We start from the raw sequence: 22,694 nt of genomic DNA, 5'->3' as shown, positions 1-22,694 counted from the left end.
GAACTCTGCAATCATGTCACTCCTCTCTCTCATTTCTTCTAAGGAAAGCAGATCCAGCTTTTCCAGCCTCTCTCTATACAACAGATCTGCCAGGCTAGGGACCATCTTGGTTGCTGTTCTCTGTATTCTCTCGATCTTGTTTATATTATTCTTTTTGTGTGGGGACCACAGTACTGCTGCATATTCCAACCTGGGGTGTCAATTTTTTCATCATTTCCTCATCCGTGCAATGAAATGCTACTCATGTATTAGTAAAGAGTTTATATGTCTCTCTAACTGTCTTGTTAATGTGTTTTTCAGTTGACAAACTATCCTGGACCACCACTCCCAAATCTTTCTCTTCTCTCGCTATTGTGATTGGTTCATCATCATGATCATCATCATCATCATCATCATCATCATCATCATCTGGACCTCCTTTCCCACCCTAGGGCAGAGTGAGGAGTAGCATTGTCCAGACAGCCCAAATTTGTCCAATCCAATGGGCCACGCTTCCATTCACTCATCATTCAAGCCCCCAGAATCCTGGCTCTATTGGATACGCCAAAAACGTTCACCACGTTCTGTAGCTTCACATAAATGTATCCGATAGATTCAATCCGGATCCTGCACCTTAAAATGAGGTGCCAGATCCCTGATCATGCACTTCTCCTCAAAACATTCATCCAGCCAGCTTGATCTCTTGTCTCCCTAGCCTCACCGACTTTCAAACCTCTCTTCCTCATCCACCATATCTCTCCACCTTCTCCTTGGCCTGCCTCGCCTCCTCCCTCCTTCAGATTTGCTCAGATGTACCTTTTTCACCACTCTGTTGTCATCCATTCACTCCACGTGACCATACCACCTCAGTACACTCGTCGATTCTGGCATCCATAGACTTCCTCAATCCACATCTTTCACAAATCACATTATTTCGTATCCTATCCACTTTACCCATCAAATAATTCGGTGATGGCCTGTTGGTACTTTTACCCATTTCCAATATTTTACATTTTTTTGCATTGAAGTTCATTTCCCCCATCCGGCTCCAATCATGAATCCTATCCAGGTCCTCCTACAGCATTTTCCCATCTTCTTTAACTTCTACTTTCCTTAAGATCTTTGCATCATCAGCAGACAGACTTACATAACTGTTCATTCCATCTACCGTACCGTTTACGTAAATCAGGAACATTATTGGTGCTAACACCGAGCTCTATGGAACTCCATTTGTTACTTCCCTCCATCCAGACATCCTGTCCTTTATTACTGTCCTCATTTGTCTGTCTCTCAAAAAGTCTCTCATCCACTCAAGGAGATTTCCCTTCAGTCTTCCTATATTCTCCAGTTTCCACATTAGTTGCTTGTGGGGTACCTCGTCAAAGGCCTTCTCCAAATCTAAATACACACAATCCACCCAACCGTCTCTCTCCTGTAGGACGTCAATTGCTCTTGAGTAAAAACTCAACAAGTTCGAAACACATGACCTTCCACTTTTAAATCCAAACTGACTTTCCGCCAACATGATCATCCCCTCCAGATATTTTATCCATCTGTCTTTCAGGATTCTCTTGCACAATTTTGCGACCATGCTGGTCGGGGACACTGGTCTATAATTCAGGGGTTTTTCCTTGTTCCCTCCCTTATAAATTGGTACCACATTGGCCCTCTTCCATTCCCAAGGCACTTTCCCTTCTTCCAGAGAACACACAATTAAACCGTGAATCTTATCTGCCAATAGTTCTCTGCATTCCATAAGTACCCAATTAGAGATTCCATCCAGTCCTGGGGCTTTCCTGCATCATGAGTTTCCAGTACAGTAATCCCTCCAAGATCCGATGTATTAGAGCTAAAGCAACGTCCGGGACTTGGTCTTGTCTGGGACTTGGGCAAAATGCCCCTGGACTGGCACTTATAGACCCCAACCCAACCTAACTTTGAAAGCCACCTAAATAACTCCCAACCTGTCATTCACAGCACCTATTTAAGTCCCTATGCACACAAATAAGGGACACAAACCATAAAATAAATGAAAAAGAACCAGAGAATGAGAAATCAGAAGTGAGTTAGGAGAATATTTAGTAGTGTACAGTAAACTCGCCCCGAACACGTTCTCACTGAACGCGCTCACAGTTATATGCGGTTAGTGCTGGGATACGTATAAGACACTGTAAGATTAAAGAACCATTACGAAAACTATAAATTTATGCAAGAGAGGCCTTTGAAAGGCCAAATCCTCGAACATCAGCTCAGGACGCACGGTTTGTTTTGATCATGTGATGTGATTCGCTGTACTGCTTTTCCTCAGTGCTGTATTTGTAAGTTAAATATTTACAGTACTGTTCTGGTAAGTTTATGTGCAAGTTAAAGTATTATTAAATAACATTCAGGCAAGAAATAAAGTCTTATAACCAGTTTTCTGATAGGCGTCAGAATAGTACCTTTTTTATTTGTTTGTTAAATATTTGTTGTACTGCTTTTCCACAGTACTGTATTTGTAAGTTAATACTGTATTTACTATTCTGATGTGCACTTGTAAGTTAAAGCACTTAAAGAAAGTTAAAGCATTAAATAAAGCCTTGTAACCAGTTAACCTGATTTATAGATTACACACAATTGAAGGGTTCTGAGACAATTCGCCGTCATGTCATTTCCCCGTCAAAACATGGACGATTCCCCGTCAGGACAATTCTCACCCTGGATGATTCCCTGTCATTCTATAAATATACGTATATTAATTAATCAATACTTTTATAAATATACTTATTATTAATTAATCAATACTCTAATAGCTATATTTCAGGGGGATCCACCAAAGTCTATGTTGTCTTGTTATTGTTGTGACGGCAAACTGGCTTGACAGCGAATGGTCCAGGAACCATTTTGCTCCCTAGACTCCTTAGGCGTGGTGTTTTGCTGTTGTCTGCCATTGGTGATCAATATGAGGAACTTTGGGTGGTTAGAAGGTTTATTTAATGTTATGACTTACAAATACAGTACTGCACAGCAAAGCTTTGACATACAAATATGTAAACACAAGGCAACATTCCGACTCCGTTTGGTTTTGGCATCAGAATGTTGCCTTGTGTTTACGTACAGTATCTGTATGTTGAAGTTTTGCTGTGCAGTACTGTATTTGTAAGTTATAACATTAAATAAACCTTCTAACCACTTAAAGTGCTTCATATTGATTACCGATGGCAGATAACAGCAGAAGACCATGTTTAGGAGATCTAGGGAGCAAAATAAGGAGTAGTTAAAACTTACGCGGTTTCGCGCCACGTTAGGAACAAAACCCACGCGTTGGGGGCGAGCTTGTTGTACTGGGTACTTACGACACGTCCATGGCCATCGCGAAGATTAACCTGCCTCCTCCCAGGCTCTGACAGTGGTGAAGGTTCACTTGAAGCACGTACAGTAATCCAGTGTTGCACTGCACTTAATCCTTTGCACTCTGAATTCTAATTTCTTAACACTGAACATTCTTTTCTTACTTGTGCAGCACTTGAAATACGCCAGTGTTGCACTCTGCACTTAATCCTTTGCTCTCTGAATTCTAATTTCGTAACTGCACATTCTGTTCTTACGTGCGCCACACTTGAAGCACACCAGTGTTGCACTGTGCACTGAAGCCCTTGTACTCTGAATTGTAATTTTTTAACTGCACATTCTGTTCTTACTTGCGCTGCACTTGAAACACACCAGTGTTGCACTCTGCACTTTATCCTTTGCACTCTGAATTCTAATTTCTTAACACTGCACAACACTGTAAATTTTCATGTGGTCAAGTGGTGAGGTGTTGCAGTTTATTCACTGTCAGAACCAGAGAGTAGGTGTTGCAGGTGGCCCAGAGGCGTGTCACTGGGACGTGGTAATGGGCTACCCACTGCAGATGACTCTGAAGATAGCCACAAACTAACGTTCAGTGGAGACTCCACCACGGCTGTTGTGCTGAGCTGTGGCTCAGAGGTAGAAGACATGCCTTGGTGAGGCAGTGGTGTGGAGCCAAGGCTGGACATGGCGAGGGTCACAGACCTGAAAAGGTTGTCAATGGTTGATTGACGGAAGGTGCGGCAATTCTGGCGATTGAAGATGCACTGCCAAAAAGCGCGCACTTCCTCCACAAATCCCTGGGGCCCCATCTCCCTGTCGCAGTCTGGGTGTTCCAGATAGTCAAGAATGAACTCGACGCGCTCTCAGAGTGCGCTCAGCCTGGGGATGGCTGGTGTAGTGGCACGCAGAGAGGAGTCCACATAGTCCTCATCGGAATCTTTCAGGTGGGTACTTTTACCAGCAACAGAAGATATGATGTCGATATCAGACATGATCTGATACCCAGGATCGCCCTTGTCATCATCCAACCACTCACGCACTTCGTCCACATCCACCTCATTGTCAGCTGCAAGAAGACGCACATGGAAGTCATCCACGTCAAAACTTAGGAAGTCGTGCACCATATCGGCCCCGAGAAGCAGATGAAACCAATCACTTTCCAGAGTCTTGACAGGGACTTCCCTCCATGCACTGGCCCAGTTGTAGATGGCTGACTTGAGGTTGTAGAGACGAAGGTTTTCCAGAGTCCGCTGGCGTCACGTGTCCTGTCTCTCCCTGCGCTCGTCCTTGTCCTTGAGAACAACCATCACCTTGTCCAGGAACTTCTGATGGTACAGCCTCTTCATTGCCACGCTCACTTCTTGGTCCATTGGTTGGATGAGAGCAGTCATATTAGGTGGCAAGAACAAGCACCTAATGCAGCCATTCGCAGCCATCAACTCCTTGTTGGATGGATGCACAGGTGCACTGTCCAGGAGAAAGAGAGCCTTTCCCTGGTTGTGTGGGATTCCCAGTGTGTTTGTCTGATAATGGATGACCTTGATGAAGTGCTGGAGAAACCAGTCTTTGAAGATCATGGCAGTGAACCTAGCTTTCTCAGAATGGTACCACACGACAGGAAGGACATCCATCACCCCACGAAGGCACCGAGGCTGCTTTGCACGGCCAGCAATAACAGGCTTGAGCTGGTGCATGTCGTTAGCATTGGCACAACACAAAGCAGATATCTGCTACTTGGAGAGCTTGCATCAAGGTACATGCTTTTGTCTCCTCTGCTAGGGTGGTCGTTGGCAGCGGGCAATAGAATACAGTATACCAGTTTCATCAGCGTTGTAAACTTGACTGAGAGTGAGGGCCCCCCTTGTCGATCAAGCCCTTCACCTTCAGACGAAACCCTTCTACTCCCTCCTTGTTAAAGCTTCACCATGGGCTTTACGGTTAGTAAGGCCACGTCACAGTTTGAAGGTAAAGTGCCACCCTTTGGATGTCTTGAAGTCTGGGGAGTTGTGTAACCTGGCGAACTTCTCAGCGGCAGCCTTCAGCTCCGTGCCACACACCAGCACACCAGCAGCATGTTGACGATACCAAATCAACATGGAGCAATCGACTTCTGGAAACCTGGGAGGGTACATAATCATCCTCTGCACATTGCGTTTGGTCTTCATTGCGAAGTCTGCCATGTACTGGGTGAGTTTGTCCTGGGATTTCTTGATGTCAAACAAGGTAGAGTGGGCCAGGTTGAATTCACGGAGGATGCTGGAGGTCGACCATCCCGTGTCCACCTTTTCCAATATCTCCCTCTTCCTCTCCAGAGTCAGAACCACCCATTTCCACATCTCAGGTGGGGGGGCCATCGTCACATACACGAGTAAAAGGCAGCAGAGGAACAGCAGAGCCTGCTGCAGGTAGGGCACCGCCACAAAAACGGGCACGTTGGCAGCCATGGTGACGAGCGTGCAGTCACGATGGTAGGTAGGCGGCAAATGGGTAGGATACAGGGGCGTTCTAGCAGACGTCGCCAGAACTACGTGCTAAAACACAGCTATTCGTCACCACACAGCAAATTTAGAGTAGGGATGAACACTTATCGGTCCCCCCCCCCCCCCAGATGTCCGGATATCTTAGGGAGTAATCCGAGACTTGGACTAATGGACCCAAACCCAAAATGTCCGGGACTTGGGGTGTCTGGGTCTTGGGCATCCGGGTCTGAAAGGGATTACATTACTGTAATTTATACACTTCCTGCACTTCCACTTTTATATCTTTTGTCATAACATTTCTAGTCACTCCCTGCCCCTTCACAAAATCCCTTTCTTTAGTGAAAACCACTTGAAAACATTTGTTCATTATTTCAGCTTTCATTGCCACATCTTTATAGACCTCTCCTTCTACTTTCAGTTTGATGATTCCTTCCTTTTGTTTCAGTTTGCCATTGACAGATCTACTGTATAAAACAGTTTGGTTTCATCCTTACATTTGTCAGTTATGCCATTTTCAAAGTTCCTTTCTTCCTCTCTACATATTCCTGTTTATTCATTTCTAGTTCTTCTATATTCCTCCTATGTTCTGTTATTACATCTCTTTCTCCAGTTTTTCCATGCAATGGCCCTCTCTTTTTTTTTGCCATCATACACCTTCTTTTAAACCAATCCTCTTTCCTGTTTTCTTTCCCACTTACTCTTGGCACATATCTTTCCACTCTCGAGTTATAAAGGTCTAGAAAGATATCCCACTTCCTCTGTAGGTTTCTTGTTTCTCTGAATTTTCTCCAATCTGCATTTTCAAAAAAATTTTTCAATCCTGTAAAGTCTGCTTTCCCAAAGTTGTATCATCCCTGCCTATAAAGGTCATCTCTTGGTACCACATTCCCCTTTATCATCTGGAACTCAATGACCACATGATCACTTTTTCCTATAGGACACAGATATTTGAAAGATTCAATTACGTCAGGTTCCTTGGTTAGCAGTAAATCAAGTCTTGCTGGTGTATCATTCCTATAGGACACAGATATTTGAAAGATTCAATTACATCAGGTTCCTTGGTTAGCAGTAAATCAAGTCTTGCTGGTGTATCATCACCTCTGAATCTTTCCACTGGGTCATTACATTATTCATTGCTATTTTTAACTAATAGTATAGCACCCCACAAATCATCATTGCCTCCTGAGTCCCATTCCTCCCAGTTCACCTCCATACAATTAAAAGCCATCCATCCATCCATCCATCATCTAATCCTATGTCGCCCCATGGGGAGCATAGGAACCTGGGTCTAGGCAAGTTGCTCCTGACATTTAAGATGAGAGTGACCAGCCTCACTCTTCTCTGAGTGGCAGTATGTGAGCAATAGACCCCAACCACCCCTTGGATATAACCCTGCACAGGCTCAATCCAATTGGAGCACCTTAATTACCCACTAAACCACCAGGTTCCCTAATTTGGTTATATGGTTACCACCCAGCATAGTAAATGGTTTCCTGGTGTACAGAAAACCATTTGGCATGTCACTCGTGGTAGAGTCACCCATAGGCTGAAGGAAGAGGAAAGAAAGAAGGAAAGAAAGACAGAAGAGGGAGTGTAAAGTCACCCATTGGGAGAAGATATAGGAAAGAATGAAGGAAAGAAAGACAGAAGAGGAAGGAAAGAAGAAAGGAAAAGGCAGACACCCAAAGCAGCACTACATCGAGTGATTGGATGGTGAGTGCCCCCACCTACCATTAACAGTTAAAATCACCCATCAGAATTATGTTGTTGCTTTTCTCAGTCACTTTCTTAAGATAACTAACCATATCTGAGAGCATCTGGTATTCATCGTCTTTCCATGCCCTTGTCTTAGGGGGAACATATACTGCTGCCATGTCTTTCGTGCCATTCTCCCCAGTTTTTAATTTCATATTTATCACTTCAACCCTACCCTCTCCCAGTTCCACAGTATCCACATTTATGTTGTTCTTCACAGCTATCATCACTCCTCCCAATCTTTCTCATCTGTCACTTCTCCACAGTTTGTATTTATTATCTCCCATATGGATATCAGTATCCTCTCTTAACTTGGTCTCTACAAAGCACATAACATCTGGTTCATGTACCCTCAAGAAGTCGTTGATTTCTAACCTTGCTGATATTAAACCATCACCATTAGTATGTGCCACATTCCAACTTTTTTCGTTGTTTTTTATTCCCTCTTCTCTCCTTCTCTCCGTTGGTACCATTTCTTCAATTTCTGATTCATAACTCTCCAATAGAACACTGTCTTCCCTTCCTCCGTTCTCTGTTCGTTTTTTGTCTTTGCTTCCTTTACTAGCTCCTTTATTTTAGCTCTTTCTTCCTCATTAACATCTCTCTTTATCCAGACACTCTTGAACCCCTCTTTGTCTGATAATTTCCATGTTGTGTTGATGATTTCATTTACCATTACCTGAGACTTCAACTTTTCTTTAAGTTGCCTCGCCCGTCCTTCTTCGTAGTTTCATAAACATTTCTTCAGTCTTGTCTTGAGCTTCGTTGTTACTCTCCATAACTACTGATACTATCTCTTTAACTTTACTCAATTCTTCTTTTTCCCTTTCTGATCTTACTGTCATACATTTTTCTTTTACTCTTGAAGTTATCACACATTTTTTCTTCTCTGCTACATCCCTGACTAAAGGTTCTCAACTTCTTAGTACCCTAACCACTTCCTTCTTCACCTTTTCCTTACTTTGGTGTTTTGTAATCTCTTTCAGATTTGTATTTCCTTCCTCTTGAATTTTCTTCCACCTCTTATGTTGCTCCTTAATTTCCATAATATGTTCATCTTCCATCCATGATTTTGATTCATGCTCATCTAGTTTACTTTTCATCCTGCCCCTTTCTTCTTGCAACCTCTTATTCCCCTCTGGAGCTGTTTTATTTCATTTGAGGCAGATTCGTTACTCACTTTTATTTCTGTAACATCTCTTTCTTGTTCAGCACTTTGTGTGCAGACCTTTTCTAACTTACTTTGCATTGTTTTGATCTCTTTTTCCTGTCTTAGGGTGCATTCCTGCAACTCTCTAATTATTGACCATACTTTTTATAACTCCAGGACATTCCTCTCTGCCATTTTTTCCACTCCTGCTTCTCTTGTTTGGTTCAGTTTTGTACTTCCTTTACCGTTATCTTCATCAGAGAAGCCCGCAAATTCACCGCCATCAGATGGAAATAATCAATTCTCCCATTCCGCCATGATGCAACCGTACGGAAACTTTATACTTTCACTGTGTCTTCTTGTACTCTTTTTATGACTGAAACCTGCAGATTGGTGACCTGACAGGATTTTTGGCAGAAGGCCAACAATGTTGGTGAGGACTCCTGTAAAGGGTGCCTTGAACACTGGCAAAGGTACTAAAGATGTGGCAGGGATCTGCTTGTCTGTACCTGCTAGCTGGCAGGTGCTGCAGTAACAAGAGACATTACATCGTATCTCAGGCCAAAGGCCAATAGAAATGTTGCAACAACTGAGAGTTTTCCTCATTCCCAGATATCTGGCTAATGTTGAATCATAGGCTACTTAGAGGATTTGCTGCTGATATGCTTTTGGTACCATCACCTGATGTACATTGTACCATTCCTCATCATGTGCCACTTTAGGAGAGTACAGTACCATCTTCTCATCAAGATCCCATTGTTGGTGACACAGTAACTTGACAATAGTTCCTTATTGCATTCTTCCTCTTTTCCTGCAACTTCAAAGATAGGTGGTAACTCAGGGTTGGCTCACTTTAGCTTAGCTAATCATAAGCTCTATTACAGGGGTATCCTGTGTTTCAGAACCAAGGAGTCCTGCGAGAAAGGTATCTGCTAAACCAGCATTCTCTCCACCACTTTCAGTGCCTATTTCTACATTACTGTTAGTCCCACTGATGATTCGACTCTGGTCAGACTCTCTAGCCATCATAGACCTAGTTACAGCACATGAGGGGAACACAGTATCACAATCAGGCACAAACTCTGGTGCCATATTACCACTTGAAGGGTATGTGGACATGCAGGGAACAACAGTAACCTGTCCTCCAGCTGAATTGTTACTTATAAGAGAAAGTGAGTCCCATCACTGGAAGTCGATCAGCTGTTCCTACACGGACTGTTTTGCTAATTAGGGGGGACTTTAACTTCACCCCCATGGGAGGGGAGCTAATACTGGCATCAATCCCTCGAAGGATCACAAATTTGGCAGAATCAGACTCTGGCACTATTCCTTTTAACATTAGGGATTGGGAAGCTCCTGTATCTCTCAGAGTAGTTACCTCTTTTTCCTTTCAACAAGAAGGGGGTATATCCATTAGAGGAGTCACATTGCTTATTACATTTGGAAGGAGGACACTCTGAGCAGCTACTACTACTAGTATTATCCTCACAATTAAATGACACTTCCATCATGTCACTTGTAGCAGACACACAGGTTTAGCTGGAGTCTTGCTACCTACAGCCTCTTTGCTAGTCTCCTCAGTTACTTCAGTTATGTTACACATTACAATGGGAGATTCTTCTCTTACTGTGCCAGTGTAAGCCTTTAAGTTTACACAGCCCACTGGCTTAACCTTTGGGTCTTTCCCATGCTTCTTCCAACACGACGTGCCCAAGTGACCTGTCTTCTTGCAGTGGTTGCACACTTGGACACTTCTCTCTTACTCTCTTGTAAAGTTATTTCCCTAGGCCTTATCCAGCCAACTAAGTGGCATTAGGAGATTTAACACGTGTGTCCTTTTCTGTTGGCTCTAACTTGGAAGAAGAGGAGTTTGCAAGTGCAGGTCTAACTACTCTCCGATCTTGTACAAAATTCTGCGTCTTGTGACAATGCTTGTGCAGCAAGGAGAAATTCTCTGCAGCGACTGCCGCTTCAAAAAGAGTGCAAATGTCCTGCTCTGCCAAATGGATAGTGACATATATATCAATGCTGTTAAAGAATTGTTCTACAGTTATCAACTTCTATCAAGCACATCTGTGATAGTACGAGCTTGTTCCAAATGAGTCTGATCTCTAGTCTTAGGAGTGGTCCTGAACTTGATGCAGTAGGCTTGTGGGACTAATTCATAAATTCTCAAGATATAGTTCTTCGCCTCTACGTAATTCAAGCACTTCTACAGACAGCACAGCTTCCTGGGCTTTACCAGTCAGCACACTCTGCAGCACTATTACCCAAAATTCTTTTGGCCACCCAAGACTTCTCACTATCTTCTCAAACATTATAAAATATTTAATGACATCGTGTTTGATAAACTTGGGAACCAACTTAACGTTGCAGTGCGCATCAAAGGTTACTCTAGTAGGCAGTCTGGACGAGCTTCCAACCTCTCTTAATTTTTGCTCATACTCCATCTCCTGTTGCCTAAGTTGAGTTTTTAATTCTAGTTCACGTAACTGCATTCAGGCTATTACCAAGGAAACACTGTCACAGGAAACAGGACTAGTACTGTGACTATTATTGAGTTGTTCAGGTGCAGTGGATTCTTCATGACTGTCCTTGGCTGAATTGTCATGACAGGGGCATGGATCCCTGGAGGGTTCATTATCTTCTAGCATTGTTTGCAGCACGAGTCAAGTGTTCTGTCTTATTCGTATGAGGAGAATGAGGCACGTTTAGATGCTGGGCAAGGAGCTTGAGCTCATTTTTGTTCAACTTAGAAACTGCTGAGGGGGAAGGGTTAGAGTCTAGGAATGCCTCAGCATCAGTGTTGCTGGATATAGCCATTGCCATGGATTACTGAGGAGTAACTGAGATTTCCACAGTAGGTGAATAGATATGCGTGTGCCTTGTATTTCTGCTAACTCTCTATGTGGTGACAGATTGCAGGGCAAATATCGTGAGGCCACTGATATTAAATGAATCCTGGGAGAGGTATACCAGTGTCAGCCTGGATATGAAATGGAGCCTGGCGAGGTGAGCCAGTTTTGTCACATCCACATGGTAGGGTGGACTTAAAACAATGAATCACACCATATGGGGGTGGAAGCAGAAGGCACAGTAGTTTGCTTTTGTACAAAAATATATTCTTAAATCAACCTTATACACAAGGGCAAAAAGGGGGAAAACAGGTTCAAAATGCAAATTATCAAAGGGGAATGCACAATGGTGCCATGCAGTACAATCAGTGAGTTAATAAAAGAGAGGAAGATTACATGAACAAATCTGACTAAACACAGGATGGCTTGACACATGAATATCTAGAGACTTAGAGCTAAGCTAGAACTCCAGATGCCTGTAGGGCAGTAGCATACTCGCAATTGCATATCATGGACGAGGGCAGGATGGCGCTTCTTAACTGAGGTTGGAGAGTGATTACAGGTAAGGGTGGAAGTCATGTGGAGGCTGCTTGTAGTGTGGATTGTAATGAAGTGAGTTAACTGTATACAAGGGTGTAGTAAAAGGGTGTGTAAAAGAGTGTGACCAAAATGTGACTGTGTGTGTGTGAACCAAGTGTGATGGGAATAAAGTGTGTGTGGAGAGCTTGCTCTCTGTGCCATTTATTCAGTCCAACATCTCCCAAGCAACATGAGTAGGAGGAGTTCTCTGGTGGCGCTGAAGTCAGCAATTGGTGAGGCCCAGGGATTAGGGGAGGAGCTAGGAGCTGAACCATGCCCTCTGTCACCACGAAGGTTGTGGGCCATGGCATTTCCGATCGAAGGGGGGCGGGGAGCTGAATCAGGCCCCAGGAGAGAACAGGTGTTCAGAACAAAGGCAGGAGAACAGTCAGACGTGGCTTAAGTGGGTTAGTCTGGCGCGTTTTAATCCCATAATGATAGCTTGGTGGGGTTAATCCTGGGGGCCACCTCTCTGTCTCTTCCATTCTTTACTCAGGAAGGGATTTCAGCCTCCGTTACAATAGTGATTCATGAAAGCTGTGAGGTTAGAAAATGGTTGATAGCAAGGTAGAAGTGAGAATGCATCAATGGTATGGTTATAAGATAAGAACTATAAATAGTCTGGTTGTTTTTCTGCCTCCAGGCTCATCTAGTGGACTACACACTGATGTTGCCCATCACCTGCAGTCCACCATCCTCGTTTGGGAGACCAGGTGGTAAAATGGGTAAACTGTATGATAATGGGAGTGAAGGTGGGAGGAAACATGGATAGGCCAAGAAGAAGGTAGATGGACATGGTAAATGAGTGTGTTAGATGTTGAGGTATGAAAACTGTTGAAGCTAAAGAACTGAAGGGGGGATCAAAGTGGTTGAATAAAGTATGTACAGAGAAACACATGACAAGGGTTTGATCTCCCCCATCTCTCTCTCTCTCTCTCTCTCTCTCTCTCTCTCTTTCTCTCTCTTACTGACAAAACTTCATCTGACAAAGTTTGCAAAGTGCATTTATAAAGAAAAAGGTGTGGCTTGTGGGGTGTAGCCAGAATTCCAAAGACTTGAATGGTTCGTTAATCAGTGTTTAGCTTGTTTCACTGCTTGCTGGTGATAGTTCCCCCACTTTTATACATTTTTGTCCTTGTTTCTAGATGGTATCTCACTCCGTCCTTACTGAGGAGTGAGGTTGTCGGCAGGCAAATATTGATAAAAATTAAACTAGGATGTTGATGTAAAATTTTAGTGTGAATTGGTAATGCCTGTACTAATTGGAATTAATATCCCCAGCATGGGAATGCCTCTCATGATGACACCCGCTTGCATATTAGCCAGAGTCTTGAGGAGCTGAAATTACTACAATCATATCGACATGACAACATACTGCAGGTAATGTGCACTGACTTTGGTCAAGTATTTAATGAATTGTAACCTTACAGTAAACTAATGATATACTGAACCCTCTTTTTATGAATTTTGGTTTTAATGACCACCTTGAGCTGGCGTACCCTGTCTTACTCTCTTTACCTCTTTCCGGAACATTTTCTTTCATTCCCTTCACTTTACACTCAAATTCTTTCCAAATTCCTCATCCACTCTCTTCTTGCTCTCTCATACTAATCTTTTCACCTCTCTCTTCCTCTCTACGTATAACTCTCTCTTCCGTTTCTCAACTTCTTCCACTCACCATATGCTTTCTTCTTTAATGCCGCAACCTCTCTCACCTCTTCATTCCACCAAGCTGTTCCTTGCACCCCCTTTACCACCTCACATGCTGCACAGATTTCATCTGTGAATTTCTTGCACACACCTTCCATGTCCCCCATCTGCTCCAATCCATATTTACCCAATTGCTCCTCCACTTCCCTCTTATATTCTGCCTTTTTTCCATCCTCTTGTAACGTTTCCACTCTCCTTGTATGAAGTACTTCCTTCAGTCCTTCCCTTCTTCTATTTCTCCATTTCATCTTGACTTTGGTTCTGACCACCATCCACTCACCCAACCTCTATATACTCTTGCATCCATTACACACCTTATTCTGTCATCCACACACACATAATCAATCATTGCCTTTCATTCATTCAGTTCACCACTCACCCATCTCATCACTCGCCTCATGTATGTATGGGTCATTTTGTGCCAGAAGAGGGTATTGGCTATCACCAACCCCCTCCTGGCTCAGATGTTCATTAAAGCACTGCCATTGTCGTCCTCTGCATGTATAGGACTACATAATAGATAGATAGATAAATAGATAGATAGAGAGACAGATAGAAGCAGGAAGTCAAATGATGAGAAGGTGTTGTGTTTGCGAGAAGCGAGCAGCGCTAAACGCTTACACGGAGGAAAGCTGACGACAGCGGCCAGTAAGGAGATGATTCAGTTAGCTGTCAGCAGTCCTCTCGTGAGAAAGTTCTGTTGCCATGAGGAAGATACGTGACACACACACCCTACTACACGAGATGTTAGAAAAGAGAGTTTAGAAGGAGACAAGCGACCCGAGAGAGAGGTCGAGACGGAGATTAGCTTTAGAACAGAGAGAGAGAGAGAGATAGCGAGACAGGGAGGTAGCTACCCAGGACTTATACTATTATACCTGTTTAATATTTCCAAGACAAATAAAAATAGTCCCATACTATTCTTTACCTCTCCCGTCACTACATGACATCTGGTGGGGAAACTACTACAAGATATAAAAGCCGCTCGACCACAAGTCTAAAATATACGCCTCTACAAGCAAATACAAAGTCGCTGCTTTATGATACAAAGTCTTTACGACATTTGGTAGCAGCGAACGTATACGAACCTCGTCTACGAATCAACATTAAATTCCTACAAAATATCAAGATTGACAACAACCAACAATATCAGCTCCTGCCCCCTCCGTCTCCCAGATCATTACGCTGATGCAGAGGTCAAGAGATCACTCGACGCCTTGCAAGTAGCTTAACGACAAACCAGCAAATCTGCGGACATCGTCTCCGAATTAAAAGCAAATTTCTACAAAAGCAACCGAGACTACAAGGTTAGCTTCAGTTCTACAAAGTCTACAGCCATCTACAATCAACTACAGCCATCTACAATCAACTACAATTAACAACTCTACGTCGTCTGTATAATCTTCTACACGCACCTACAAGTAGCGGCAGTCTTCATCCCACAACGAATAAATCACTAGAGAAAAGGACAGAGAAAACTTCCACATAGAATAAAGGGAACAAACAAACGAAGAGTGAGACACGATTTACAACTCATCTTACTCACTCGTCTTCACTCAAGTTACTCATCGCTACTCATTCACTCACCACAGCTACCAGTGTGGGAAGCCGACGTCACCATGTGCTGAGATGACATCACAACGCGAGTCTGCCATGCCAAGCAACGTGTGACGGACACCAGGCACTTCTCACCCACTACTCATTACTCATTATTCACATAGCTCCTACTCATATTCACTTATTTTCACAGTTAAGTTGGAAATTCGACGTTCTATGTTGAGGTTTGCCTGGGACAGCCGTTAACCACTACAAATACCAGGCCATGGAGTTTCCTGAGTAATATCGTCCATCAACACACCACTAGAATTATCAAGAGATCTTCAATCAAACCTGTATTTTCTTCCGAGATCGACTTTTGTATCGACACACCTCTACGATCTGTATCAAGTGGGTAAAATTATACTTGCTCATTTCTTCTCAGTGCTAAAATTAGCTATATTCAACTTATTTAATCATCTAGTTTGCTAGGACATAAATAAACAAGAGGCGTATTTCATAACATCATATCTTAATGACAGGAATATTTTCGCAACCACCCACGTTAATACCAGATGACACACAAATTGCCACAACATCAGACTCACAATTAAGAGACAGCCCACCCATTGTACAACCCACACCACACGTTATAGATAAGGAAACAAATACGGGAGTTTCGGATGATGAGTGGGAAACCCCTTCAGACGTTGAGAGTATCGACTTCGCAGCTGCCTTAAATACGTATGCCAATATACTTAACAGGGTTCACCGGTCCGGTCATACATATTCTACCATTCCCTCACATAACGATAAACTCGTACAAGTTGAATTAACAGGGCAATCATTAAATATGAATCAAGAAACAAATACTGCTGATCTAAAAACCACACCTCACGTTTTTGTGTATCACGAGGATAAGACTGCCCCAAAATTCTCTGGCACAGACAAGGATCGCATTGATGTCATTTCATTAATCAGTCAGTGCGAACAAATGTTCATCAAGCGCCACATACTAGATGAACAAGAGAAAATTGCTATTTTTTCATCTTGCATAAGCCAGGAAAGATGTCCAGCAAGCAATTTATTGCGCTCCGATAAGCTACATCGTGCTAGGACATATGATGAATTTAAAACTGAATTTCTGAAGAAATTTTCTGGAGGTATGAACTTCTTGCCAGGTATAATTCCAGAATTACATAAAATTGTAGATCTTGTAAGGGAGCACACTACAAACCATGTGCTCAGTGAAATAACTGCTGATGTCTCCACAATCAAGAGAACCCTATTAGCTACTCTGGAGAATTCTAAGTGGATAACAGATGATGGAAAGATGTCCCCAGACCTCGTCGTGGACATCATTGGTTATGTAGCTGCCTTGTGTAAATTACCTGATAGAACCCTTAAGATCGCCAAAACAATCGCGTACATCCCTGGAATGTGCTTACTAGACTTAATGAACGAGGTAGAGATGCAGTGCAGTAAAGCAGGTGTGGTCGACACACATGCACATTCTGGTAGAATCAGGGTACCTGAGACAGTATCAGCTGTGAAAACATCAACACCGACCCCAAACAGAGAACAAAATCGATCGCGACCTGAAATGAGGCAGCCCAAACAAGCAAAGACGCCTAGACCTCGTTCCCACACGCCTTCCTATAGGCAGTTTCATAAGTTTTCGCGCAGCCCGAGCAGGTCTCGCGCTATAAACAACACTTTTTATGGGAAATCACCTCGTAGGTCACAGTCAAGGGATAGGTCCATTCTGTGTCATTACTGTGCAAAACCAGGACACACAAGGTATGAATGCTTTATCAAGGCAAAAGAGGATAATCAAAAGACACAAGGGTTTGGTCCTTACTGTAGGCATCATAGATACCAAGGGCACTGGACTAGTGATTGCAAAACAGTAGAAAAAATTGTGTCTATGTTCAAATCGGGGGAAGACCAAATCATGACAAAAAACGAACAAACGTAAAGATGAACAAGGTTAAACTTCACATAGGAGGCATGTTGGGAAATGAGTGTATCTTGATACCAGCTGTATGTGAGGATCAAAACGTTTCCTTATTTTTAGATACAGGCTCTCCAGTGAACTTAATAACACATGAAGAACTAAATAGAATTCTTAAAAATAAAAAGAAAGTAACTTTTCTGGATGAAGCTGATTTAGAATTAAACACAGTAGATGGTCAAGAGATTACAGTAAAAGGTATGATAAGATTAAATCTCAGTTTCACAGAAACTACAAGACCATTCTCTGCATTGTTCTATATCGTTGAAAACTTAGCAATTAAAGCTCATATGTTACTGGGCTTAAGATCCATGAGAACTGAGAACATAACTATACTCCCACAAATGAATGGAATAGACTTTGATAATGAATTTATAGAGGAAATACTTTCAGAGCCCTCACCGATTGGTAGAAGAGAGCCAAAAAGAATTGGTAATATTAAAGGCTTTAACAAACATACACAAACAGATGAGTGTATAGATCCACTTACACCAGCAACCCCATCCTCCAGAATTAGTGACCCAGATAACAGTACTGATTTATCAATTTTTCCAGCCCATCTCACTAATGATTTGGTTATACCACCTAATTCCTACATGAAGGTTACCATAAAGAGCAAATTACGGAATAGTACTGTTCTTGTCTTAGAAGAATTATGTAAAGTAAAAGGATTGTCAGTAGAAAACGCATTATGTCATACGAACGACGAAGGGCTAACTCAGATATTCATTATTAATCACATGAATGGGGAAGTTCAGTTGAAGAATGGAACTTGCATAGTTAATATTGAAAAATGTTTCGCCCCTGTGAAGGAAATAAATATTGGTGGAGTAACAAGTGAGATAAAATCTACGGATAGAGAAAGAATAAAAGAGAATTTAATTCACTCAGGTGAATTTGACGAAGAAAATGATTTGTTAACCCTGCTGGAAACACACAGGGACACCGTAGCCTTGCCCGGAGAACGATTAGGGTGTACTAACTTGATTAATCACATGATTAATGTGCACCCAGAAACACCACCAATTTTCGTACCAGCTTATCGCATACCACACTCCCAACGTACACTTGCAAATCAGTATGTCGATGAAATGTTAAAGCTTGGAATTATTGAGCCTTCAGTTTCTCCGTGGAACGCTCCCCTTTTCTTTGTGCCCAAGAGAAATGGAGAAATGCGTGCGGTAGTAGATTACCGTAAACTAAATAATCACACAATCCCTGACAGATTTCCCATGCCATTGCTAAGTGATGTGCTACAGAATATTGGTCCTGAGAATAATATATTCTCGACCATCGATCTCCTAAACGGATACTATCAGATTCCGGTATCTCAGGAGTCACGTAAATACACTGCCTTTTCAACAAACAGAGGCCATTATCAATATACAAGAATGCCAATGGGACTGAGGACAGCCCCTGGTACGTTCCAGCGTCTTATGAATTACGTATTGTCCGGAATTTTAGGACAAGGAATATTTGTTTATCTTGACGATATTATTATCGCAACGAAGAATATTAAGGATCATCTCAGGAAATTAGACTTACTCTTACAAAAGCTTAGTGATGCTGGATTAAAAATTAAACTTTCTAAATGCAAATTTTGCTTTAAGGAAATAAATTTCTTAGGCCACAAATTAAGCTCTGATGGTATTCACACCACTGATGACAAAATACAGGCAGTGAGAGATTTTCCTGAACCCACTACGACTGACGAAGTTAGACAATTTTTAGGTCTGGCTGGGTACTATAGGTCCTTCGTACCACAGTTCTCTCATATAGCCTTCCCTCTATTCCAACTACTCAAAAAAGATGCTGTATTCCAATGGGAAGAAGAACAAAAAAGGGCATTTAACAATCTAAAAATTAAACTAACGAATGCACCTTGTTTAGCATATCCAGATTACACGAAATCATTTCTTATTTGTACAGACGCATCAGTTAAAGGATTAGGGGCTGTACTGATGCAGGAAGATAAAAGAGGAAAGAATCAACCAATTGCATTTGCCAGCAGACAAACAAGAGGTGCAGAAAAAAATTATAGCACTACAGACTTAGAGGCACTTGCAGTGATTTTTGCATTACAAAAGTTTCGAGATTTGGTATATGGTTACGAAATCCACTTATTCACCGACCATAAACCACTGGTGGGTATGTTTAAAGAAAAACTCCTTTCTGGGAGGAGAGCAAGATGGAAATGTACAGTTGGAAACTACAATGTACAAATACATTATATACAAGGTAAAATGAATATAGTAGCTGACGCATTATCTAGGAACCCGAACACAATTCAGGTCGCGGCGTTAGATCTCAAAGGAAATATCCCAAACCACGAGGATATCGCAAAGGCACAAAGACTTGACCCAGTATGGTCAAAAGTAATATACAAGTTAGAAAGTGGAGATGACATACAATTACCCAAACTGCATGTCCCACTTGAACAATTCACAATGGTCAATAATATATTATACAAAATTAACTCTAAACAACCAAAACGCCAAAGAAATACTAACCAGTTGGTAGTACCTAATGACATGATACCCCAAGTATTACGAATGATACACGACAGCCCACATGCAGGACACCCTGGAAAGGATAAGACATTCAACCAAGCCCAGCTATTATATTACTGGCCTTCATTACGAAGAGATATACACAATCATATAGACAGATGCGAATCATGTGCGAAACACAAAGGATACCCAATCACACCTGCACCGATGGGTAATTACCCAGTACCACATCAACCATGGGACGTTGTCGCTGTTGATTTACTCAAGATGCCATTATCATACAATAATAACCTATACTTATTCGTAGCAACGGATCATTTTTCCCGTTATGTCATTTTAGCTCCAATTAAAGATAAGACAGCAGAGACAGTAGCAAAGGCAATAACAGATAATGTAATATGTCGCTTTACTACCCCAAAGGTATTAATAAGTGATAATGGAGGAGAATTTAATTCTGAGATCTTACAAGAAATATGTAAACAATACAACATTAAAAAGGTTAACGTTTTGGCCTATCACCCAGCATCGAATGGGTTGGTAGAGAGACAAAATAAAAAGGTATTAGATGTGCTACGACACATTCTCAGTGAAAATTATGCAAGCTGGGATGATTGGATTCCCAGAGTAGGGGCCTCCATTAATGGGTCTATAAATAAATCCATTGGTGACACACCACATTTCATTATATATGGCACAGATAAAAAATTACCATATGAGCTCCTAGAAGGTGACAGCATGCCTATATACAATTACGATGATTACTCTAAACTCCGTTTACGTGAATTCCAGGACATACACAAAAGAGTGCAAAAACAATTAACGATGTCCAAGGAAGAAATGACGGAGGCATTTAACAAAAAAGCAAAAGATTCACCTATCAGCTTAGGAGACATTGTTTACGGAGTCATTCATACGAGAGACAATAAATTATCCCCTAAATTTGAGGGCCCATACAGAGTAATTAACATAAAGGCAAACAAAGTTTTAATTAAGTCACTTTCAAGTGGCGAGGAAAAACAAGTTCATATTGACCATTTAAAACGAGTTTCAAGGGAATTATCACATAATTATTCAGCCTCGGATACAACCGAACAGGTGAACGTACCTCAAGAAACCAAGCAAGAACACAACAATGATTACAAAAAGAAATTAAGGTCATATACCAAACAATCGAACATAGGTGCAACTATTCCAATGAAATCTACAGTACATCATTTACGAGAATTAAATATCGATTTAAACTCCTTCTATAAATGAAATAACAGCCAACCGTAACGCACATCATCACTATCATCAACCACAGCTTTATAGGAAATTAATAGATTTTTTTTTTCGGTAGGTTACGATGAAGGGACTTATGCTATGGATTCTCCTATACATAGTAAGAGTATATGCGCACCTAGACCCCAAGCATATAGTACGACAAGGATGCCTCATAGCTCCAACGGCCACGACTACAATCGTCAAGGATGTCATGAGTACTGAAATAAGTCTAGATTACTTGTATGACTTACCTACTTATATAGAAAGACTTGCGACGCCGATGCGAACTCTGGACTTCAAGATAGGGAATTATGTTTCACAATCACATATCACCAAGGAAGTGGATGAAATGGTGAAGTTAGCGAAATGGAAACTAGAACAGGCGAAGTCAACTATGCTCGTCATGATCCAAGATCTCCCATCTTCTGGAACAGAGGTGCTGAGCGACAGGAACAACATCACACGTACTCGCCAAAAGCGCGGTTTGTTCGATCTGGGCGGCGCAATTCTTGGGAACATCTTTGGATTGGCTACAGAGGATGACCTTAAAGAAATAAACAAAAAATTTAATAAGATAGCTCAGGTACTAACATACCAAGATAAATTCATCACAGGACAGAACTCAGCAATGAAAACAATTGTGAAAAATCTGAAACAAGCAGAAAACGTAGCTCTCGAGAGTATAGATAAAATAAATAGCTTGGAGGGTAACGTTACCCTTTTCCAGCACTTCTCCATCATCACAGAACATATTGACACGATTCTACTACAATTAGAGAACACTAGAGATCATTTCAGGGCACTTATGCAAGGTATTTCGAATGCTGGTGATGGCAAGATCACAAATGACTTACTCCCAGTTCATGAGCTACGTCAGATAGTTAGTCAAGGCATACATACACATAAATTGAAGCCATTGTTCCGCAGTAGGGAATTTATGCAATATTACCCGTACTTGGAAGCAACACTAACACCAACATCAGTGATAGTTCATGTACCATTCATCACGGAAGACCTGTTCACAGTATACCAAATACACCCCTTCCCCTATAGAAACAACAACACTTTAGTCATCATCAACATCAACACAGACACCGAACTCATCATGGTCTCCAAGAGACGAGACACTGTCACTTTCGCAAGTGAGTCAACGATTGAGCGAAAGTGCCGCACATCCTTACATGCTGTTCATCTTTGTCCTGCGTACATTTTCACGTTTCAGCCTACTGATACGGTCCCTTGTGAAATGGCTATCATCAGCAATAACAATATTCATCATCATTGCAACTTCACTTTTGCTCCAGATAAACTTGTACACCATCAACGCATTGGACACTCGCAGTTTTTTTATTTCCCTCATAACACATCAGTTTACATAGTCTGTCCAGATATACCACCATCTCATACATCAGCCTCAGGATTATACATAGCACCAGACTACTGTGCGGTATTTACACCATCCATGTCTACTTTTTCCACCATCAATCACTACGCCATCCTCAATCATACACACAAACATTTCCACCCACT

The 22,694-nt window shown here is 41.9% G+C and overlaps 1 protein-coding gene across 1 annotated transcript in view; it reads left to right on the top strand.

Moving 5' to 3' along the window:
- The window catches only part of LOC145393964 (uncharacterized), a 337,089-nt gene that overhangs the window by 187,783 nt on the left and 126,612 nt on the right, over positions 1 to 22,694 (top strand). Inside the window, exon 8 of the mRNA XM_080267940.1 lies at positions 13,413 to 13,511. Coding sequence (XP_080124066.1) covers positions 13,413 to 13,511 — 99 coding nt within the window. The remainder of the gene's footprint in view (positions 1 to 13,412; positions 13,512 to 22,694) is intronic.

This window comes from Coenobita brevimanus, chromosome 26 (assembly GCF_032717465.1).
Source record: "Coenobita brevimanus isolate Jiangsu-jjx chromosome 26, ASM3271746v2, whole genome shotgun sequence".
NCBI classification, from domain to species: Eukaryota; Metazoa; Arthropoda; class Malacostraca; order Decapoda; family Coenobitidae; genus Coenobita; species Coenobita brevimanus.
This window is presented reverse-complemented; position numbering and strand designations above follow the sequence as displayed.